The 24,718-nt window shown below is 41.6% G+C and overlaps 3 protein-coding genes across 3 annotated transcripts in view; all 3 read left to right on the forward strand.

Moving 5' to 3' along the window:
• Window positions 1–4,237, forward strand: part of paox (polyamine oxidase) — a 33,427-nt gene extending 29,190 nt beyond the window's left edge. Inside the window, exon 7 of the mRNA XM_060925950.1 lies at window positions 185–4,237. Coding sequence (XP_060781933.1) covers window positions 185–331 — 147 coding nt within the window. The 3' untranslated portion in view covers window positions 332–4,237. The remainder of the gene's footprint in view (window positions 1–184) is intronic.
• Window positions 4,238–6,034: 1,797 nt separating this feature from the next.
• Window positions 6,035–18,307, forward strand: wu:fj13e08 (zinc finger protein 480). The gene is made up of 2 exons (XM_060925952.1): window positions 6,035–6,084; window positions 12,559–18,307. Exon 2 carries the CDS (start codon window positions 12,636–12,638, stop codon window positions 13,578–13,580), a length of 945 nt encoding a protein of 314 aa, XP_060781935.1. The 5' UTR covers window positions 6,035–6,084; window positions 12,559–12,635; the 3' UTR covers window positions 13,581–18,307.
• Window positions 18,308–22,176: 3,869 nt separating this feature from the next.
• The window catches only part of zcchc24 (zinc finger, CCHC domain containing 24), a 73,965-nt gene continuing 71,423 nt past the window's right edge, over window positions 22,177–24,718 (forward strand). Inside the window, exon 1 of the mRNA XM_060925953.1 lies at window positions 22,177–22,690. Within this exon, the coding sequence (XP_060781936.1) occupies window positions 22,451–22,690 (240 nt within the window). The 5' untranslated portion in view covers window positions 22,177–22,450. The remainder of the gene's footprint in view (window positions 22,691–24,718) is intronic.

Below are 24,718 nucleotides of genomic sequence, written 5' to 3' on the forward strand. Positions count from 1 at the left end.
TTGATTTGAATCCTGAAGTGTTGTATTTTAACATTCTTTTCAATAACCAATGTATTTGTACTGTGTCATGGAGTGAACTTTAACGGAGTAAAAATTGTAATGTATAAACATCTGTTTTCATGAGTTTGCAAGTCACTAATTACTTGTATTTGAATAAGTGATCTAACTTGGCTTTCTTCTTCAGCCCTTACAGGTGCTGTTTGCTGGAGAGGCCACTCACAAATCTTTCTTTAGCACTGTCCATGGAGCTTTGCTTGCTGGCTGGAGAGAAGCAGACCGTCTCGTATCGCACTACAGTCTGTCACAAAGGAAGTTCAAGGCAAATCTGTAAAGGGTGAACTCTACTTGTTTAAGATGCAAATTATACTGATAGGATTAATATCCCTTTTTTTTTTTTTTTACATTTTCAATTTCATTATTTTGTAACACAACTGACTATTTGAAATATCAAGATTACAGCTCTAACCCTCAAAGCTCATGTGTTGTATTCAGCCAGAAGTGTTTTGCCCCCCCCAATAAAAAAAAAAAGAGGGGGCTTTATCCTACTTTTTTTTTTTAACAATTTCTTACTCTATAGACTCGTGCAAACATAATAATTGTATAGTTTGATAGCAATTATGAGTATCTTTCCTTAGTTTTAGATAATCTAAAACTACTGCAGATTGATTAGTTATGTCTAATAATATTTGATTGTAGTACTATAGTAATGATGTAAAGTGAAGGCGCTGGTTCACTGCTGTTCACCAGGCAGAACCCAGAACCCGCCTTGAATGATTCTTGCATGTCCCAGGTGTATTAGCTTTTGAATGCAGTTCAAATGTAGTTGGAATACAGTAGGAATACCTAGAATGCAGTAAGAATATTAAGAATGCACTTTGAATGCTGTACGAGTGTGGTTCAAATGCTGCCTGAATACCACCCGAAGTCTGGTCTGAAGGTGCCTCGAATGCTGTACGAATTCACCTCAAATGCAGTCAGAACGCTCCCGAGATAGCTGCCGAATATGTTTCGAACGTCTAAGAATTCAAAGAGAATGCAGCTCGAATACTTAGAATGTAGTTTGAATATCCCGGAATATTTTCATTCCAACGGCATTCCAGCTCATTCGAGGCACATTTTGGGACATTCTGGCAGGATTTGAAGTGGCTTGCCATTTCGATTTTTCCTTCGAACTCGATCAATGTTTCAAATGCGGAAATCATCAGGATAGAGCAGTTCTCTGATGCACATCTCCTGTGTTTGTGTGGGCACGAAGCCAGGCAGGGTTGAACAGTTTGCCATCTGTTCTTGTGTGGAGGAACACGCCCTTGTTGAGCCCTTCGTTCATAGTATCCAGCACAGCTGTGAGGTAGAGGGGGGGAAAAAAAAAAAAAGAGTTGGAGCCAGTATACACCCTTGTTTCACGCCATGGTTAACCATAAAGGCATCACTGGGTTCACCGCCGACTGAGACTTGTGCCTTCATTCCATAATGGAGCTGCTTGATGATGTTGACAAGCTTGTCAGGGCATCCATAGGTTTCGAGGACCTTCCAGAGGGTTGTGCGGTCGACAGTGTCAAATGCCTTTGTGAAGTCAACAAAGACCACATACAAGGGCTGGTGCTGCTCTGCTGCCTTCTCTTGGAGCTGCCGTAGAGTGAAGATCATGTCAGCAGTGGATCGGCCAGCCCGGAATCCACACTGGCATTTAGGGAGAACTTCTTCCGAAATGATTTTCAGTCTGTTTAAGACCATCTTAGCAAGGACTTTGCCAGCTATGGCCAGGAGTGATATTCCCCAATGGTTTCCGCACTCTGCACGGTTGCCCTTTCTCTTGTAGATGGTGACTATTAGAGCATCTCGAAAGTCTTGGGGCACAGTACCAGAGAGTAGATGTCTGTTGAACAGGTCTAGTAGAGCTTCACAAAGCCTTTCACCACCATTTTTCAGGATATCTGAGGAAATACCATCCAGACCAGGTGCTTTGCCACTAGCCATTGTCTTCAGAGCTTTCTTGAGTTCCTCCATACTGATTTCCCTACACAGCTCATTCCTTGTGGGCTTCCTCTCCAGCTGCTGACATGCATCTGGGTGTGCAGATCCTTCTTGGTTTAGCAGGCTGTTGAAGTGCTCCTTCCATCTGGCCTTGATGTCTTGAAGGTTTGTGAGCAGCTTACTACCATTTGCTGACTTCACTGGGGTGACAGCGTTGCTCTTGGGTCCATAGATGGCTTTCAACCTGGCAAACAGTCCACAATAATCATGGCTGTCAGCCATATGCTGCAATTCCTCTGCTTTCCTCTGCCACCAGTCATTCTTAAGAGCTCTCACTTCCCTCTGCACCCTGGCCTTGATTTCAGCAAGTGCACTCTTGCTCCTCTCAGAGTTCTCCTGTCGATGCTGAAGATGCTTGCTCCTCTTCTCTTCTAGGAGCCTCTCAATTTCATTTCCATGCTCCCGGAACCAATCAGGAGTCTTTCTGTGGGGATGGCCTAGAGTTTCCTTGCTTGCAGAGTACACCGCTTCCTTCAGGGCTTTCTAATGCTGCTCTACCTCTTCCTCTCCAGCCAGCTGAACACTCTCCAATGCAGCATCTATCGTTCTCGACAGTGCTCGGTGTCTGCCAGCTTGCTAATGTTCAGTTTCTTAGGCTTGGCACTTGCAGGAGTTTTTCTGCGAGGCAGAGTGATCTTCATTCTGAGTCGACACCTCACAAGGTAGTGATCAGTAGAACACACTGGTCCACGCATTGCTTTTGTGCATAGTACATCTGCCAAGTCTGACTTCCTCGTGATGGCATAGTCGAGCAAGTGGTAGTGATCGGAGCGTGGGTGCTTCCAGGTGAAGTAGTTCTTGTCAGGCTGGTAGAAAAATGTGTTGGTAATGCTGAGCTCTTGTTGTGCACAGAAGTTCAGCAGGAGCTCCCCATTGGAGTTCTTTTTCTTCTTGCCAAACTTGCCAATGATGTCCGTGTAAGTTTCCCAGTCCGTCCCGACTTGAGCGTTGAAATTGCCTAGTATTAGGAGCTTGTCTTCTCTGGGGACCTTGAGCACTACGTGAGTGAGTTCTTGGTAAAAGGTCTCCTTCTCCTCATCAGTGTAAGTCATCGTGGGGGCATACACATTCACCAGAGTCAAGTATTGCCCTTTCTCAATAGGCACTCTCATGGACATGAGCCTGGGTGAGATCGCTGTGGGAAGTGATGTCAGCTTCTTGGCAATTGTGTTGTGAACCGCAAAGGCAACTCCAGCTTCTCTAGGCCCTGCAGTCTTGCCAACCCAGAAGAAGGTGTAGTCCTCTTCTTGGAGTGGATCATGTGCCTCAAGACATGTTTCCTGGAGAGCGGCAGTCTCAATGCCAAACAGCTGCAGTTCCCTTGCAATCAACGCAGTCCTTTGTTCCGGTCGGTTGTCTCCATCTAGCATAGTGCGCACATTCCATGTCACAAGTTATCTTCATCTTAGTTTCTACCGCTTCAAGTGAAGTCCCGCTGACCGCGGTTAGCCAGCCAGGTGTGATCTGAGCACACTTTCTTTACCCTGCCTTTTCTAGGGGCTTCCCTTTCCAGGGCAGGCAGTGCTATCCTTAAAGAGGGCTGCCTGGACACTCGCATTGCTGCCTCAACAAGCTGGTGTTCAGGGGTCAGCTTAGAGTTGCGACCATCAAATGTGAGCCGCCTGTGTGCAGAGCTCCTGCTAGCAGCTCCCAGCTACTTAAGCCTGCTGCCGTCGCATTCACTCCATTGCCATAGGGCTTCCTCCCGCCTCAAAACAAGACGCCTTGCACAGTTCCAAAGCCAGTTGGTGTTGTGCCTCCACCAGACTGCCTCTCTGGTCCTCAACGCTAGGTACAATGTGGTACACGAGTGCAACGTACATTGTTGACGCAGAGGTCGCCCCGCAGTAGCAGCTTAATTGCTAGTTGATGCTATCCGTTGGCCTCGAAAGAGTGGTTCAGGAAGCATGAATCATTTTCACATATGAATTGGCCACCACAGGGTCTTTGGGATGTGCTGGAAAGGACTTGAGTGGTTTGACTCTCCTGTCATCAAGACAAGATCTCTGTATGTGTGGATGTATGTATAAATAATATGGTGGTGTAGTAGTTAGCAGTGTCGCCTCACAGAAAGAAGGTTCTGGGTTCGAGTCCAGCGGCCGACCTTTCTGTGTGGAGTTTGCATGTTCTCCCTGTGTCTGCGTGGGTTTCCTCCGGGTGCTCCGGTTTCCCCCACAATTCAAAGACATGCAGGTTAGGCTAATTGGTGGCTCTAAATTGACCGTGAGTGTGAATGGTTGTGCGTCTGTGTCAGCCCTGCAATGACCTGGCGACTTGTCCAGGGTGTACCCCGCCTCTCACCCATAGTCAGCTGGGATAGGCTCCAGCTTGCCTGCGACCCTGTAGAACAGGATAAGTGGTTACAGATGATGGATGTAGTAATTAAATAAATATAATAATCTCATCTCATTATCTCTAGCCGCTTTATCCTTCTACAGGGTCGCAGGCAAGCTGGAGCCTATCCCAGCTGACTACGGGCGAAAGGCGGGGTACACCCTGGACAAGTCGCCAGGTCATCACAGGGCTGACACATAGACACAGACAACCATTCACACTCACATTCACACCTACGGTCAATTTAGAGTCACCAGTTAACCTAACCTGCATGTCTTTGGACTGTGGGGGAAACCGGAGCACCCGGAGGAAACCCACGCGGACACGGGGAGAACATGCAAACTCCACACAGAAAGGCCCTCGCCGGCCCCGGGGCTCGAACCCAGGACCTTCTTGCTGTGAGGCGACAGCGCTAACCACTACACCACCGTGCCGCCCTAAATATAATAATAATAATGCAACTCTGCAACATCACAACATTTCTGTCCATAAGGTTGTTGAAACAATGCCACTGCGAGTATGTGCTGTAATCAAAACTAAAGGCAGGGAGAAGAAATGGCATGTTACTTTTTGTTTTGTTTTTAGCCAGTGTAGATTAGAATTTTATAAATTGACAAAATTCACAATTACTAAGTAGAGATGCAACTTGGCATTCCAGTTTGATAACCAATGGGTTAATGACATTTTCCTGCAGAACTGCCTAATAATAATAATAATAATGGAAAAAAGTGGTTGCAAACAAACGACTGAAAAATGCTTTTGTTTAACAATTTAATTATACATAAAAGCTGACGCTGAAGCCTGTTTCATGTCATCTTCTGTGAGTTGTTTCATCTTCACTCCTTTCGCTCTTTTCCACAGCTTTTTTTTTTTTTTTAAACAAACCTTGAAACACTGTAATGATCTGTGAGACCTCAATAAATAATCTGTAAAATTCTAGTTCAGTCTCAAGACCTTTTCATTTCAGAAGTGTGAATCCTTACATGGTAAATGACAATTTTGTACAACTTCATGCTAAACTACACTACCGTTCAAAAGTTTGGGGTCACTTTGAAATGTCCTTATTTTTGAAAGAAAAGCACTGTTCTTTTCAATGAAGATCACTTTAAACTAATCAGAAATCCACTCTATACATTGCTAATGTGGTAAATGACTATTCTAGCTGCAAATGTCTGGTTTTTGGTGCAATATCTCCATAGGTGTATAGAGGCCCATTTCCAGCAACTCTCACTCCAGTGTTCTAATGGTACAATGTGTTTGCTCATTGCCTCAGAAGGCTAATGGATGATTAGAAAACCCTTGTACAATCATGTTAGCACAGCTGAAAACAGTTGAGCTCTTTAGAGAAGCTATAAAACTGACCTTCCTTTGAGCAGATTGAGTTTCTGGAGCATCACATTTGTGGGGTCGATTAAATGCTCAAAACGGCCAGAAAAATGTCTTGACTATATTTTCTATTCATCTTACAACTTATGGTGGTAAATAAAAGTGTGACTTTTCATGGAAAACACAAAATTGTCTGGGTGACCCCAAACTTTTGAACGGTAGTGTACCTTCACAGGGAGTGTAAACAGACACATTAGTGATTCCACCCAGACAAACCCGTGTCATGTCTCCTCCACTGCAGTAGATGGTGATAGAAAGTCAGTTTGACGACGGAGCCACAGAATAAATACTGTAAACAGGACGCCGCTTGCTGTGTGTGCATGACCACTGGTGAGTGATTTATACACGATCAGTGCTTTTCTAACCCTTACAGTGGATGTCCAGCTCCTGTGCTCAGCTGTATTACACTAAAATATCGCGGTTCACTTTTTAGAAATCATTTCCCTCTGTAAACTCGCTTTCTATTTCTATTATTTTAGGGTTTTCTCTGCTTATCACTAATCAGGGATTGCTTTCATTTACTAAAGATTTGTCCAAAATGTAAAAGATTAAGGCACCCAGTCCGAATCAAATGTTTGCCTTCAGAGCTTCCTTTATCTGGACGGTTTTTGAACGCAGCCCACACGTATTCTTTATTGTCCTACATATCCCATAATGCACTGCGGCTGTAATGGCGGCGGAAAACACCTGAGAGAGGCGGAGTAGTGACGTAGCTGCCTTACAAGCTTGTCTCAAACTATCAATTTTATCATGATTTTTCTTGTAAACTGCAGTTTTCAGAACCAGGCGGTTATAGGAAGCCGTTTTTACCATAAAAATAAGTTATTTAACCAGGAAAAGTCCCATTGAAGTCAAGTCAACTTTGTCAAATATGCTATACATGCTGGATATGCAGCACAGATGAAATTTCAGTCCTCTCTGACCCACGGTGCAAACAGGCAATGCAATAAATAAAAATAGAATAATTGAAAAAACAAACAATATAAATAGTATAAACACTCTAGATAGGAACTAGACATAGACTAAACACTCAGTATAAATAAACAGTATAAACGCTAGATAAGAACTACTAGACATAGACTAAACACTCAGACAATATAAACAGTATAAACACTCTAGATATGAACTAGACGTAGACTAAACACTCGTATACATGCGTACATACACACACATAAATTTGGTTCAAATAAACAAACAGTCAAGGGCACTTGAGGTATAGCAGGTATTGAGTTACAATAACTCTCTTCTCCCAGGGAGTCCTGGCCAAGACTGGCAGCAAAAAGTTTCAAAATACATAAAAACAAGACAGTTACATACTACACCACAAATCCCATACTATACATACTAAAACACAAACGAGACATGTCATTTAATATGACAAATAAGCTAATACAGACACCACTTAAAGGGCACCTAGTTAAAAACAATTACACTGTTCAGTCAGAGTTGACATTCAATACTTTTAAAAACCTTTTAAAGATGGAAGTGATTCTAGATTAGATTGAAAGTGTTTGAGGTCATTCCAGACATTTGGTGCATGTGATATGAGAGCTGTTTTACCAAGTTCTAGTCTTGCTGATGGAATAATTACTATTATTTTTTTCGCGGTCCAAATCCTGCGCTCTGATTGGCTGGCGAGCGGGTCTGTATCCTACGGTTACGGACCTCTGGCGACTTGTTCGTTCACGACAACAACAAACATAGTAGCAATTTTTGTCAACATTTATCTTTTTTTATAAGATTTCTTTATAAGATTATCAAAAATCTTAAATATTTGCCAGCATTTCTCAGGAGAATAGCATTAATTTTACAGTATGGATAGTGATAACGACAGTCTTCACAGCAAAAGTGAGTTTTACTACCCTGAGGAAGAAGAAATAAAATTAAAGCCGCTAGCAGCCTCGACGGGCCCTCGCACGTGTGGTTCCGCAACCCAGGACATTCCGCCACCCAACAAAACAGTCACATGTCATATATTCATCAAAGGTGATGTGCATGTTGCAAATGCCATGATTGCTTGACGGATGAGAGATAGACAAAGATTGTGTGTGTGTGTGTGTGCTTCTGTGGTGTGAAAATGTACATTTATATATGTACAAAACTATACGTGTCTCCTCCTTATCTCTATCTCACGCTGTAATCTTAAGTCATCTTAGCTTTCCTGTGTCTGCAGTGTGCGTGTGTGTGTACATGCAGAGTTTTCATATGTCTGCAACAAAATGCACAATGATGGCAGATCACTAATATATAGATTTAGGCACTGCCTAAAGGCCAATTTATGCTGACAACCCAGTCCTCGCAGATGGCGTCTGCGAAGCCCCCCCCCCCCCCCCCCCCCCTCGCAGACGCTCTGCGCGCACCTCCCAAAAATTGTGACCACCGCAGATAGCCTCGCAGACAGCGTCACAGACAAGAGGGCTCTGATTGGTCCACTCTACATCCTCTGTACACGCACTTCCGCTTCCCTACTTTCCCGGTTTGGTTTGTTTTCACAACCGCCATTTTTAAAAACACGAGCAAAGATGGAGCAGCACGAAGAGCGGTAGATCGAGGAAGTGAGGAAGTACGTACATCTATACGACTCCAGTTCTAGTCATTATAAGTAACCGGAGGATAAACACTCCACTAACCACACCCACCAACTACTCCTAGCAACTTTGCGCCCCCTTGCGTTGTGGCGGTGAATAACATCGCGCACGCCTATTACTCCCCGCTCAACGATAAATTACAACTGTTTGCGAAAGCTATCTGCGAAAGCCTTGTCGCAAGAGCATGCAGAGGCCTTTAAAGTGGAGCTCCCATCTGTTTCTGGGTTGTAGAATTTTCTTATATCCAAGACAGTCTCTTGTTTTATTTTAAGAACATTTATTTATTTCATATTACATCAAAAATCCCTTCGCAATTTAATATCAGCGACATCTTGGCATCACGTATAACAAATTTCACATGAATCTCATGAACCGTCGAGGAGGAGCATGTTAAAATTCATCATGTGTCAAAACACACATATTCAAAACCCTATTCTTTCCTTGGCCAGTTGGTGGCGCTATACCAGACAGGCCCATAACGGCTAAAGAGAATTAGAATCATATTACAAGATATCAAGTTCAGCATTCAGCAATATCTTGGCATATGTTATAATATTTCAACATATTACAACATACCAAAAATCCCTTAGCAATTCAACTTCAGCAATATCTTGGCATCATGTTTGCCAAGTTTGACATGAATTTGATGAACCGTCTAGGAGGAGTACGTTAAAAATGACCATGTGTAATTTCACTCCAAATGGCCTTATGACATCATTCCAAAGTTCTACCCATTCATTTCAATGGGAAATGGAAAAGGGGCGCTATGAAGTCCCTGGGCCATGCCCGGGGCCAAAAGTTTGTGGCTGAGTAGCAGTGACAATGACTGATGTGTACATCAAATTTCATGAGTTTTTATGCATGGGAAATGCCTCAAATAAGGCCAAACGCGACAGAAAAATAATAAGAATAATAATCCTTTGAAAAACAATAGGGTCTTCACACCATGCAGATGCAGCAAAGCGGGCCCAAACCATGATACTACCACCACCACCATGTTTCACAGATGAGATAAGGTTCTTATGCTGGAATGCAGTGTTTTCCTTTCTCCAAACATAACGCTTCTCATTTAAACCAAAAAGTTCTATTTTGGTCTCATCCGTCCACAAAACATTTTTTCCAATAGCCCTCTGGCTTGTCCACATGATCTTTAGCAAACTGCAGATGAGCAGCAATGTTCTTTTTGGAGAGCAGTGGTTTTCTCCTTGCAACCCTGCCATGCACACCATTGTTGTTCAGTGTTCTCCTGATGGTGGACTCATGAACATTAGCCAATGTGAGAGAGGCCTTCAGTTGCTTAGAACTTACCTTGGGGTCCTTTGTGACCTCGCCAACTATTACATGCCTTGCTCTTGGAGTGATCTTTGTTGGCCGACCACTCCTGGGAAGAGTAACAATGGTCTTGAATTTCCTCCATTTGTACACAATCTGTCTGACTGTGGATTGATGGAGTCCAAACTCTTTAGAGATGGTTTTGTAACCTTTTCCAGACTGATGAGCATCAACAACACTTTTTCTGAGGCCCTCAGAAATCTCCTTTGTTCGTGCCATGATACACTTCCACAAACGTGCTGTGAAGATCAGACTTTGATAGATCCCTGTTCTTTAAATAAAACAGGGTGCCCACTCACACCTGATTGTCATCCCATTGATTGAAAACACTGGACTCTAATTTCACCTTCAAATTAACTGCTAGATGTTCACATACTTTTGCCACTCACAGATATGTAATATTAGTTTTATTAATTCATTTTTGGCCTTTCTCTTGAAAGGTTCCAATAATTCTGGAAGTGAATGTATTCTTGCTCTGGAAGCCTTCTGTCTCTTTGCTCCTGTGAGCATTTTAAAAAATATATTAATATGTATGTAATGACACATATATCTCATTTCATTATCTGTAGCCGCTTTATCCTGTTCTACAGGGTCGCATAAAGCTGGAGCCTATCCCAGCTGACTACGGGCGAAAGGCGGGGTACACCCTGGACAAGTCACCAGGTCATCACAGGGCTGACACATAGACACAGACAACCATTCACACTCACATTCACACCTACGGTCAATTTAGAGTCACCAGTTAACCTAACCTGCATGTCTTTGGACTGTGGGGGAAACCGGAGCACCTGGAGGAAACCCACGCGGACACGGAGAACATGCAAACTCCACACAGAAAGGCCCTCGTCGGCCACAGGGCTCAAACCTAGACCTTCTTGCTGTGAGGCGACAGCGCTAACCACTACACCACCGTGCCGCCATATATATATATATAAAAAAGTGTGTGTGTGTTATTTACCAGCTGGGAGGTCCGTATCGTGAAATACCATGACCGAGGTCTTGAAAGTACTGAGCGAGGCCCTCTGGGCCGAGGTCAGTATTCAAGGCCGAGGTCACGGTATTTCACCATACGGACTGACCTTAAGGTGGTAAATAATATATTTATTTTTTTCTTTACCAAATTCTAACAGAAAACGAGAGCGCCCGAAAGGGAAAACTGAGCCGAGTCGCCATTTTGAATCCTCATTCACGGCTGTAATGCAAATTGCTTCCTCCTCGGTATACAAGTGCACTTCCATGGCAGGGAAAAACTACATTTTGCCGCCTATGTAGTCCCCTATGGAGCACTTGCATGTGACGTCACAGCCGATCCAGATTGTGACAGACGCCATCTTGTCGGTCAAACGCCATATTCCACCTTCTACTTCTACTTCTGGTTCTACTTCTGCTTTTACTTCTACCTTTTCTTCTGGAAAACCCTACTATATACAATTCTACTACAACGGCTGCGGCTACAAGCTCTCCCTACCTATGCACGGTTTTTATGTTTTTTGTGTGTATTTTTGTGTGTTGTTCGTCTGTACCGGACTTCAATATCCACTACAACCATATGGACTTACTGGACATTGGTTTCCAGCAGAAAATGACAGTTTGTAGCGATTTCCATCGCATGCACAACATTCCGGACGAGATAGTGAGACCATCGGGGTCTCCGTGGATTGTTATCGGAAGCAAAGCGAAGGAGGCGGCGCCGGGAGCGGAAGCAAAAGTGAGGCTGCAGAGCCGGCCTGTTGACTAAGCTCAGAAAACAGCCACTCAAACCTCCACTGCTAAGCCTTTACCTCTCCAACGCCAGATCCATGTAAACAAGACGGACGATTTGGAATTACAGCTGGAATTACCTTATTCTATTCTATAATCGGCTGGTCAGTGCTATACTCAATACTTAAGTGACTTACCCATCCAATGAGGATTCTTGTTTACAAGATGCCACATCTGAGTCGCTGACAAATCCTGAATTTCTGTAAAGATAACTGTCCAGAGATTTATAAGCACGCAGTGCTTCACCACTGAACAGCGAGGGAAAGTTAATGAGGTAATTATACACGTCTGGGTATTCCGCTGGCAGTTCAACATCCGGTCGTGAAAACTCCGTCCGGTAAGCCATAAGGGTCACTAATCTGTAGATCGTTTATTTTAGACATATATCTAGTTATCTGTTCATTAGAAAAGTGAGCCGTGTAGTCCGTCGGTTGAAATTGATCCATTCTGCACACGAGTGCAGCAGTACTCAGCGGTGTTTTTGACCGACAAGATGGCGGTTGTGTACTTTCCGGTCACGTGACTGCAAGATCTCTATTTATACAAAATTGAGTCATTCAGGATTCAGCCATGTTTTTGCTCGGCCTTAGCAACAGTTCCAGGTTTTTAGCTTTCTCCTGAAATGTTTTCTTTTATTTCTTCTTCCTCAGGGTAGTAAAACTCGCTTTCACTGTGAACACTGTCATTATCACTATCCATGCTGTAAAATTAATGCTGTTCTCCTGAGAAATGCTGGCAAAAATTTATAAGATTTTTGATAATCTTATAAATAAATCTTATTAAAAAAAGATAAATGTTGACAAAAATTGCTACTATGTTTGTTGTTGTTGTGAACAAGTGAGTCGCCAGAGATTTGTAACTGGGGTCCGTATCGTAGGATACGGACTCGCTCGCCAGCCAATCAGAGCGCAGGATTTGATGAAAACCGGACTGCAAAAAAAATAATATAGCTTATTATATCATATCATTTTGTGTTGTCTTATTGCTTGCTTGATTGATTTGATTTGATTGAAGTGCCTGTCTTTATTCACATCATTACCAAGAAGATTTAAAATGGATGAGGATGATGTGCATGCAGTTGTATTTAGAAGTGTATTATATATATATTTCTTTTTTCTGTTAGATGGCTGAAGAAGTAAGAGATGAGGAGCTAACAGCAGTCGTCCACACTTCAAGAAACACTAAGTCATCTTAAGAGGCATGGAGGCTGTTTTGCCATCTGCACCGAGCCAACATCAGATAAAAACAGAACAAAACACACAACGTGCACCACCTACAAATGGCATCTTGTTGTTGCAAACTATCGATCTGGCTTCTGACTTGAGCTGCTCTGTACGAGTTAAACAGGAGTCGGATCTACCTCAGCCCGAATATTTGCCTCGTCCTCAATTTAAAGAAATAAAAGAAGAGTCTACTGAGATGAATGAATTCATTAAAAAGGAACAGCGTGACAACTCTAGACTGACACTAATCAGTGAAGCATCTCGTCAGGGTGATGAAAAATTACCACATGGCCTGATTCCTCCAATTGAAATGGAAGACGATGACTGTGATGTAGAATGTCCAGAAAACTTAAACACGTGTCTAAATACATTTTTAAATAAAAAAAGAAATGCTGCTCAAGTAAAGCTTCATGCTTCAAATACAGACAGGAAATGCACACGCAAACAGAGAAAGGCACAGAAACGTACGAAGTATCGCTGTATATCACGCGCCGAGGGTGAAGAAATATTCTGCTGTGAAACTTGTGGAAAAGAGTTCAAACGGTACGACCTTCTCAGTGACCACAGGAGAGGGCACGGCAGAAAAAGGCCGTACGCCTGTGATCAGTGTGGCATGATGTTTGCCAAACCTGCTTATCTGAAAATCCATCTGCGCAGACATGCTGGGGAAAGGGCATTTCCTTGTGACCAGTGTGATAAGAGGTTTTTTGACAAGTACGACTTAGGAGTGCACCAGCGAGATCATACAGGAGAGAGACCGTACGCATGCCGAGAGTGTGGAAAGAGCTTCAAGCGGATTTATATCCTAAACAAGCACAAGAAGACTCATTCAAATGAAAAACCTTTTGAGTGCAATGTCTGCGGAAAAGCTTATAAATATGGTTACAGTTATAGGTTACACATGAAAAATCATTCGGCATAGAAAGGTCACACAGCAAAAAAAGTAAGATTGAAAAAGAGCTTAAAAAAAACCCTGAAAAAGAATGACACTGTATTAGGGCTATTGAAAAAAAAAAAAAAACAACTCAATTTCTGAGGTTAAAGTCAAATATTTGCAAGGAAAAAAAAATCAGATATTCTCTGAAATTTAAAAAGTCACAAATTTACGAGAAAGAAACTTGGAAAAACAATTGCGTGTGTGTTTGGGGGGGTTGTCAAGTAACCAGATCTTTACTTTGCAAGGTTGGATCAATGTCATCGCACCACAGACTCCACGGCTGAGCTGAGAGTTATAAGAAATACAGTCTTCCCTCCTTGATCGTGCAGTATAAAAGCATAAAGAGCATGTGGTTGTCTCAGAGAATGTCCAGGGTTTTTTTCCTCCTTCATAAATTTTTGACTTTTTAATTTTGGAATTTCTGAGTTTTTCTTGCAACTTTATGACTTCATAATGTCAGTCTATATCTGATATTTTTTTTTCTCACGAGTTTACAACTTTTAATCTTTTCTTTTTTTTTTCCTCAGAATGTTACCCCCTCCCTCAGTTCTTCTTTTTTTATTTTAGTTTTTATTGATGCGGGCGACACAGTGGTGTAGTGGTTAGCACTGTCGCCTCATAGCAAGTAGGTCCGGGTTCGAGCTCCGTGGCCGGCAAGGGCCTTTCTGTGTGGAGTTTGCATGTTCTCCCCATGTCTGCGTGGGTTTCCTCCGGGTGCTCCGGTTTCCCCCACAGTCCAAAGACATGCAGGTTAGGTTAACTGGTGACTCTAAGGTGGTGTTTACATTAGACCGTATCAGTGGATCATCAGATTAACGTTTTTAAAATGATTCGCGTACACACAGCAACGCCAATACACGATTCGCGTGCACACAGCAACGCCAATACACGGATACGCTAATCACATGACTAATTAGACGGCACGTCACATGATTCCAGTGCATATCGGGCATGCGCAAGTCACTCACCACTTGCAAGTGGAAGGATGGCAAGCGAACACCTTCTCCAGCAGATAAACACACCTGGCTGTGATGTTCATGTTCTCACTGAGTTTAAGCGCCTGAAGGAGGTTGAAATGTGTAAATAAACGTCAGTGCAGCTCAGCGCTTCCTCCTGCGCTCCAAATCACTCCGCCCTGAACAGCGAGTGCCCTCTGGAGGGTGCACACTCCGGCCCTGCGCAGCTCACAGAGTGCGCGAGTGAAGCGCACGAGCAGTGATTCGGGACTGAGCCGCTGTGTGTGTGATCCCAACGCCAGCGAATCAGGAAGGTGGATGTCACAGTGACGTTGTCCAATGACGACGTCAGCTAGAGCTCAGCACTGCGTTTCCTCGTATCCTCAATGTTTACACAGCACCGGATCAGATACGAACTGGGTTGAATACGTGGACCCTGGCGGATTCCCGTTTCCCGGCTTTTTAATGTGAACGGACAGTGCATCCACGACGAAAATGAGACAGATACGGTCTAATGTAAATGCCACCTAAGTTGACCGTAGGTGTGAATGTGAGTGTGAATGGTTGTCTGTGTCTATGTGTCAGCCCTGTGATGACCTGGTGACTTGTCCAGGGTGTACCCCGCCTTTCGCCCGTAGTCAGCTGGGATAGGCTCCAGCTTGCCTGCGACCCTGTAGAACAGGATAAAGCGGCTACAGATAATGGATGGATGGATTTTATTAATGCATTATTTTCACATTTTGTTGTTTAATTTCTTTCAAATGGAATTATTCCTTTTAGCCTGGCAACACAAAAGGTTTTTAATATCATACAATTTAAGAAAATATTGTTTTGTTTTTAAAATAACAAACATTGTGAAAATGCTTAAAATCGATAAATATATTTCTGCAGTCCTTTTTGCAGTTTGTACTGAGAACGTGTGGAATCGGTTGTTTTAGCGATCACATGACTACTGTGTATACAAATTAAGGAAATCGTCTGCTATGTTACAGAACTCACTCTAGCAGAGGGGATCTGTCTTTCATCACATTTGACTTGAGAATCCACTTTGAAAAAATTGCACTGATTATTCCAGAGTGTGTGTAATACCTGTAATTCTACTCTGATTTTGTTTCCTCAAGTGAGTGAAGTGTTCGCTTTTAACCCTGAATGTCATGGTATACTTTATGTACAGTGGCATGCAAAAGTTTGGGCACCCTTACTGAAAATGTCTGTTCCTGTGAATAGTTAAGTGAGCAGAAGATGAACTGATCACCAAAAGGCATAAAGGTAAAGACGACATTTCTTTTCAGCGTTTTCTGCAAGATTTGTGTATTATTTTTGTTTTGTACAATTGGAGAATGAAAAAAGAAAAGGAACACCATGCGAAAGTTTGGGCACCCCAATACATTTGAGTTCTCAGGTAACTTTTACCAAGGTTCCAGACCTTAATTAGCTTATTGAGCTGTGGCTTGTTCAAATTCTTCATTAGGAAACGTCAGATGATGCAGATTTCAAAGCTGTATAAATTCTCTGACTCCTCAAACTTGTCCCTAAAATCAACAGCCGTGGGCTCCTCTAAGCAACTCCCTCGCATTCTGAAAAATAAAATAATTGATGCTCACAAAGCAGGAGAAGGCTACAAGAACATAGCAAAGTGTTTTCAGGTAGCTGAGTCCTCAGATTGTAATGTTATTATGGCAGTTAACAGAAACAGTCGAGATCAAGGTGAGGTCTGGAAGATGAAGAAAACTTTCTGAAAGAACTGCTCGTTGGATTGCTAGAAAGGCAAATAAAAAAAAAACCCTGTTTGACTGCAAAAGACCTTCAGAAAGATTTAGCAGACCCTGGAGTGGTGGTGCGCTGTTCTACTACGCAGCGACACCTGAACAAATATGACCTTCATGAGAGAGTCATCAGAAGAAAATCTTTCCTGCATCCTAGCCACAAAATTCAGCATCTGAAGTTTGCAAATGAACATCTAAATAAGCCTGATGCATTTTGGAAACAAGTCCTGCGGACTGATGAAATCAAAATAGAACTTTTTGGCCACAATGTGCAAAGGTATGTTTGGAGAAAAAAGGGTGGCAAATTCCAGGAAAAGAACACCTCTCCAACTCTGAAGCATGGGTGTGGATCGATCATGCTTTGGGGTTGTGTTGCAGCCAGTGGCACAGGGAACATTTCATTGGTCGAGGGAAGCATGGATTTGAATAAATACCAGCAAATTCTGGAAGCAAACATCACACCATCTGTAAAAAAGTTGAAGTTAAAAAGAGGACGGGTCCTACAATAAGACGATAATCCAAAACACACCTCAAAATCTACAACGGAATACCTCAAGAGGCACAAGCTGAAGGTTTTGCCCTGGCCCTCACAGTCCCCTGACCTAAACATCATTGAAAATCTGTGGATAGATCTCAAAAGAGTAGTGCATGCAAGACAGCCCAAGAAACTTGTAGAACTGGAAGCCTTTTGCAAGGACGAATATGTGAAAATCCCCCAGGTAAGAACTGAAAGATTATTAGCTGGCTACAAAAAGTGTTTACAAGCTGTGATACTTGCCAAAGGGGGTGTTACTAGGTACTAACCATGCAGGGTGCCCAAACTTTTGCTTCAAGCCCTTTTCCTTTTATCATTTTGAAAATGTAAAAGATGAAAATAAAAAAAAATGTTTTTGCTTAAAATATAAAGGGAATGAGTCATCTTTAACTTTATGCCTTTTGGAGATCATTTCATCTTCAACTTGCTTAACTGTTCACAGTAACAGCAATTTTGACCAAGGGTGCCCAAACTTTTGCATACCACTGTATTAGTTTAATTATAATAATAAACACTTTTGGAGATTTGTTCTTTGCTTTGGCATCTTTTCCTGACAACAACAAAATGATTAAACAATGACTGTGTGTTGTTATTGCTCAGGTTATGTTTCAGATATTTTAAGAGTACATTTTCTCAAAAAGCCCTGATTATTTCTTTGGACCTGTTTCATGCTCTCTGTATTTATTTAACCAATGAATGAATGGATGAATGAATGAATCATTTAAAATGTTTGCAAATCAGTGAAATGAATGAGGGTGGCATGGTGGTTAGCACTGTTGCCTCGCAGCAAGAAGGTTCTGGGTTCGAGCCCAGTGGCCGGTGATGGCCTTTCTGTGTGGAGTTTGCATGTTCTCCCCGTGTCTGCATGGGTTTCCTCCGGGTGCTTCGGTTTCCCCCACAGTGCAAAGACATGCAGGTTAGGCTAATTGACCCTAGGTGTGTGTGTAAAATGTGTCAGGCCTGCGATGACCTGGCGACTTGTCCAGGGTGTACCCTGCCTCTCGCCCATAGTCAATTGGGATAGGCTCCAGCTTGCCCATGATCCTGCACAGGATCCATAATGGATGGATGGATGGATGGATGAAATTAATTAATACAGAAAGAAATTTATGATGTGTGTATGAAGTTAAATAATATATAATTAGGCAAGGCAAGTTTATTTATATAGCGCATTTCATACACAGTGGCAGTTCAATGTGCTTTACAGAGGTAAAGGCAAAACAGTAAACAATAGAAAATAAAATTACATAAAATAAAGGGGGAAGAAGAGAGAAAAAAAAAAAGAATTAAACAGTAGTAGAAATAAAATAATAAAATGAAGTAAAAGTTCAGTAAAAACAGCAGAATAAAATAGAATAAAAGTTAAGTAAAGTTTAAAACATGTAAAGATGATGATCTCATCTCTTTATCTCTAGCCGCTTTATCCTGTTCTACAGGGTTGCAGGCAAGCTGGAGCCTATCCCAGCTGACTACGGGCGAAAGGCGGGGTACACCCTGGACAAGTCACCAGGTCATCGCAGGGCTGACACATAGACACACACAACCATTCACACTCACATTCACACCTACGGTCAATTTAGAGTCACCAGTTAACCTAACCTGCATGTCTTTGGACTGTGAGGGAAACCGGAGCACCCGGAGGAAACCCACGCAGACACGGGGAGAACATGCAAACTCCACACAGAAAGGCTCTCGCCGGCCCCGGGGCTCGAACCCGGACCTTCTTGGTGTGAGGCGACAGCGCTAACCACTACACCACCGTGCCGCCAAAGATGATGATATTTATCAGTTAGCAGAAAGCATCTGAGAACAGATTTGAAGCTGCCAACAGCAGGAGCATTTTTGATGTCCTCTGAGAGTTGGTTCCATAGCTGGACTGCATAGTAGCTAAAAGCTGCTTCACCACACTTTGTTTTAACAACTGGTTTTACCAGTAAATTTTGCTGCTGCGATCTGGTAGATCTGATCGGGTTAGGCCGCTGCAACATATCAGAGAGGTAATTGGGCCCTGTACCATTTAGAGATTTGTACACCAGCAGCAATGCTTTAAAGTCAATTCTGTAGCTTACTGGAAGCCAGTGAAGGGACCTTAGAATTGGAGTAATGTGCTCTGTTCTTTTTGTTCGTGTGAGAACTCTAGCCGCTGCATTTTGAATCGCCTGAAGTCGTTTGATGGTCTTTTTTGGCAGACCTGTGAAAAGGCCATTGCAGTAGTCAACCCTACTAGAGATGAAGGCATGTATAAGTTTTTCCAGATCATTTTTTGACATAAGTCCTCTTAGTTTGGAAATGTTTTTTAGGTGATAAAATGCCGATTTAGTGATTGCTTTCATGTGTGTGACTGTCAAAGTTTAGCTCGCTGTCAATGAAAACACCAAGATTTTTAACCATATCTTTTGTTTTAATCCCCTTTGTGTCAAGAATAGTGGTAATCCTGAGTCTTTCATCTTTTTTCCCCAAATAGAATTACTTCTGTTTTATCTGTGTTCAGCTGAAATAAAATTAAGATAATTGCTAAACACAAGTCATCATCATCTTCTTCACAGCAAAATCCCCAGTGTTGAATTAACACCCAGAGTGTTGATTTAACACCCTACTGTGTTTATATAGGTCCAATTGGACACAAATTAACTCTGAAAGTGTTAATTCAACACTGAGGAATTTGCTGTGTTCTTTTGGCTGCTCCTGATTAGGGCTCGCCACAGCAGATCTTTCGTCTCCATTGCTCCCTGTCCTCTGCATCCTTCTCTACCACACCTGCCACTTTCATATCCTCTCTCACCACATCCATGTATCTCCTCTTTGGCCTTCCTCATTTTCGTGTGCCTGGCAGCTCCATCCTCAACATTCTCCTTCCCACATGCTCTGCATCTCTTCTCAGGATGTGCCCATACCCTCTTAGTCTCATCTCTCTTAGCTTAATTCCTAAGCTCTCCACATGTGCTGTCCCTCTGATGTGCTCGTTCCTTATCCTGCCCAACCTCGTCACTCCCATCACAAAATTCCGCCACCTCCTACTTTGCCTTCTGTGTCTTCGTTAAGGGTATGGTCTCCAATCCATACATCACAGCTGGTCTCACTACTATCTTATACATCTTACCTTTCACTTTTGCTGGGACTTTCCTATCACAAAAGAAAATTTAATGGTTATCACATAATGGGAAAAATATAATATAATAACATTTAATTTTTCCCATTATGTGATAACCATTAGATTTTCTTATAAGTAGTTTTTTTTAAATCATCTCATTCTCATAAGTTATATACGGTATTTTCTGAGGCAGAAAGATGCTTTACAACACCACAAGGTGGAGCATAAACATTAAGTATGGAGAGCTACATGCTGTTGAGTCAGACAGTATTTTTGATATCTGATGATATATCACTTTAATACACCTTTAATAGGTTTATTCTAACTCTGGATATGATGCATTGTTACTACATGAAGACCATGTTTTCAAGTAGTTTATGTAATTTAATTTCTTTTATGAATAACATACCAAAACTCTCTGGAAGTAGCTTAAAGTGCAGCATTGTTTATCAGGAGTAGAGCTACCAGGTTTATTTGGCTATTAACCACGTGTGTGTGTATGATGGTTACCATTTAATATTCCTGCTGCTTTGATTTATTTGTCTGTAATAGGAATGCATCTTAAACTACACAAGTGTGTATATATTAAGTGATTTGAGCTCATCTGGAAATTTAAACTGAGAGCATATTTTTACCAACTTTAATTGTCTTAGTATTTTTGTTTTTAAATCATGAATATGGTAATCATTTATCATTTAAGTACAACAAAAAAATTCATGTTGCTACTTGTGTCTGTAACCTCAGATTTAAAACGTGATAGCTGTTGTTGTTGTTGTTGTTGTTGTTGTAGTATATTTACTCAGGAGTTGTTTGGATACTACTCAGAAATCTCTCCTCTGTCTAAATAAACAGGACCATTTGCTTTATGTGTCTGTTTTCCTGATGAGTGGAATCTGTGAAATTACACACCTAAAGCCAGCAACAAGGCTGTTATAATGCAGTAATTACTCTTAAGTAATATACAGTGTATGTGTGTATATACACTACCGTTCAAAAGTTTGGGGTCACTCAGACAATTTTGTGTTTTCCATGAAAAGTCACACTTTTATTTACCACCATAAGTTGTAAAATGAATAGAAAATATAGTCAAGACATTTTTCTGGCCGTTTTGAGCATTTAATCGACCCCACAAATGTGATGCTCCAGAAACTCAATCTGCTCAAAGGAAGGTCAGTTTTATAGCTTCTCTAAAGAGCTCAACTGTTTTCAGCTGTGCTAACATGATTGTACAAGGGTTTTCTAATCATCCATTAGCCTTCTGAGGCAATGAGCAAACACATTGTACCATTAGAACACTGGAGTGAGAGTTGCTGGAAATGGGCCTCTATACACCTATGGAGATATTGCACCAAAAACCAGACATTTGCAGCTAGAATAGTCATTTACCACATTAGCAATGTATAGAGTGGATTTCTGATTAGTTTGAAGTGATCTGCATTGAAAAGAACAGTGCTTTTCTTTCAAAAATAAGGACATTTCAAAGTGACCCCAAACTTTTGAACGGTAGTGTGTGTATATAATATAAGGAAGCTAGAAAATCAATTTATATTGACTAAAGAAGAGGGGTGGGATTAAATAAGTTTTTACTTCAGCCCACTCCTTTTCGGACATGTAAACTCAAAACTGCTTAGTGCGTCCTTGTTTGTATTTTGTTTTGATATATTATTATTACCTATATTATTTATGGTTTATTTTCTAATTTAGTGGCTTTTTATGTGTTCTTATTGCAAATGCTGTTTTGCTTTTCTTGTTTTCTGCTTGTTTATTCATTGTTAGTTTATTTTGAACATGTAAACAATCATCGTCAATGGCTTCAAGGAGATTTTTTTTTTTTTTTTGGAAAGAGTTTCATTTTGTTACTGTGATGTTTCCAGAAACCAGTATGAGAACATTAGATCTCAGCTTTTTTTTAATCAAATAATTAAAGCTTTTTATGTCCTAGAAATTGTCTATAAGCACACTTTTTTAAAAATAGATTTTGACTCCATAAACATAATAACCTATGTATATGACTCGCAGTTTTTTAATAGACTCTGCACTACAATTCCTGCGTTGTTTCAGATTCTGTGTTGACATGCCCTAACAGCTTGCCAGTATGAATATTTAATAAGTATTTAATAGAAGCCAATCATGATCAAGTCTGACTAATATGCATGCGCATGTTTTATATTCCGTGCGCTGATTGGCTTTCGCAGCTGATGACGCACACAGATACCTACTGAATACGCAATGAGGTCCTTGCTGGAGCTGTGCAAATAAAGAGAGTTAACGGGCCGCGAACAACAGGCTAAAAAGTGTTTTTATTGTTATGACATGTTAGAGAAATAACTTAACAAGTAACTGACAGGGATTCCAAGCGAGGAATATCGCTTTTCGAGCGGGGAGAAGGGCGACATTTCAGTTGTGGGGTGAGGAAAAGCCCGGGACGCGCCGTTATAAACTTAGCCTTTTGCAAGTAGTGTAAAACAAGTGGCTGTGGCAGGAGAGAAAGTTAGCCGCAGTTAAAGATGAGCTTGTTGTCTGCCATTGACAGCAGCACCTCGGTGTACCAACCCGCACAGCTTTTAAACTGGGTTTATCTTTCTTTACAAGACACGCACCAGACCAGCGCTTTCGATGCTTTCCGACCTGAAGCGAGTTCTGGCCATCCGGATCTGAGCTACAGTAAAACCCCTGCAGCAGCCGAGCTCAGCTCCTCGCTCAGCTCCAACTATCTCAACAGCTTCTTTCAGCTGCAGCGCAACGAGGTAGGCCTTTCACTATATATTTACTGCCGTAAAAACTTCATGTCAGTCTTTTTTTTTTTTTTTTTGCCTGGTGTGTCCAGCTTTGGGAGTCTATAAGCAGCGCCATGACGTTTCTGAAGAGTCTAATGAATCATTTGGTCATGGCTAAACAGCTAGCTTACATCCATCGTATTGACAATTAAACCGAAAAAATACTTTAATCACCCGCTTAACTCTTGTTTTATTATTGCCGTCGGTTAACAATCTATCAGTAATACCTTGTTTAAACAGTTCGAGATGAAATCTTGTCTCGCTATGAACCCAGTGAAGAATGATAGTCAGTGAGTCACACCGAGACTAATTGATTCACTGACTGATTCATTAATGAGCCGACTCAGCGAACTGCACAGCCTCTGATTTATCCAGTCCCTGATGGGCTTTGTCTTAAATGGGGAAATAAATTAAAATTCACCCAGCTTTAACATACATAGCGTTTTTTGTTTGGTTGTTTTTTCACTTTTCTGTATCTAGAATGTACACTACCGTTCAAAAGTTTGGGGTCCCTTTGAAATGTCCTTATTTTTGAAAGAAAAGCACTGTTCTTTTCAATGAAGATCACTTTAAACTAATCAGAAATCCACTCTATACATTGCTAATGTGGTAAATGACTATTCTAGCTGCAAATGTCTGGTTTTTGGTGCAATATCTCCATAGGTGTATAGAGGCCCATTTCCAGCAACTCTCACTCCAGTGTTCTAATGGTACAATGTGTTTGCTCATTGCCTCAGAAGGCTAATGGATGATTAGAAAACCCTTGTACAATCATGTTAGCACAGCTGAAAACAGTTGAGCTCTTTAGAGAAGCTATAAAACTGACCTTCCTTTGAGCAGATTGAGTTTCTGGAGCATCACATTTGTGGGGTCGATTAAATGCTCAAAACGGCCAGAAAAGTGTCTTGACTATATTTTCTATTCATTTTACAACTTATGGTGGTAAATAAAAGTGTGACTTTTCATGGAAAACACAAAATTGTCTGGGTGACCCCAAACTTTTGAACGGTAGTGTAACATGGCATATTATGGAGATGTTCAGCAACCTCAAACACCTCCCTGAGTAAATTAGTCACAGGGTTAAGGTCACAGGGTTTTGGCCTGCTTTAGAAAAATGTGAAAAATCACTCTTAAGTTAACAACAAGGCTCCAGAACGACCTTATATTAGTAGTATGTTCATTATTCATCGTTTCAGGCTTGTCGTTTCACAGTAATGATGATATATATATATATATATATATATATATATATATATATATATATATATATATATATATACAGGATTAATAAAAAATAAAGGTGTTTTGTTTAATATACTGCAAATATCTATACCACTGCACTATGGTACATTTTATATCACACATTTGTACATACTGGGGTGGTGTAGTGGTTAGCGCTGTCGCCTCACAGCAAGAAGGTCCGGGTTCGAGCCCCGTGGCCGGCGAGGGCCTTTCTGTGTGGAGTTTGCATGTTCTCCCCATGTCCGCGTGGGTTTCTTCCGGGTGCTCCAGTTTCCCCCGCAGTCCAAAGACATGCAGGTTAGGTTAACTGGTGGCTCTAAATTGACCGTAGGTGTGAATGTGAGTATGAATGGTTGTCTGTGTCTATGTGTCAGCCCTGTGATGACCTGGCGACTTGTCCAGGGTGTACCCCGCCTTTCGCCCGTAGTCAGCTGGGATAGGCTCCAGCTTGCCTGCGACCCTGTAGAACAGGATAAAGCGGCTAAAGATAATGAGATGAGATCATTATATACCATTCCATATACTGTAATTCCTTTGTATTTGTATATTATACTTATGTTATTTACTTCTGGTTAGATGCACTCTGAATTTCGTTGCCTTGTACCTGTGACATGTGCAATGACAGAGTTGAATCTATATATCTGTGTTGAAGACGTCTAACTGCTGGTCTGATGTAATCTATAGTCAGTGTGGACACGATTCTTTAATAAGCACATTATTTTACTGAATAAAGCAGCATGTGAAACAACATGACCT

This window comes from Neoarius graeffei, chromosome 7, assembly GCF_027579695.1.
Source record: "Neoarius graeffei isolate fNeoGra1 chromosome 7, fNeoGra1.pri, whole genome shotgun sequence".
NCBI classification, from domain to species: domain Eukaryota; kingdom Metazoa; phylum Chordata; class Actinopteri; order Siluriformes; family Ariidae; genus Neoarius; species Neoarius graeffei.

Bases quoted from the DNA above. Each gene is read 5' to 3' on its own strand.
- wu:fj13e08 (XM_060925952.1), top strand. From the start codon at position 12,636: ATGGAGGCTGTTTTGCCATCTGCACCGAGCCAACATCAGATAAAAACA.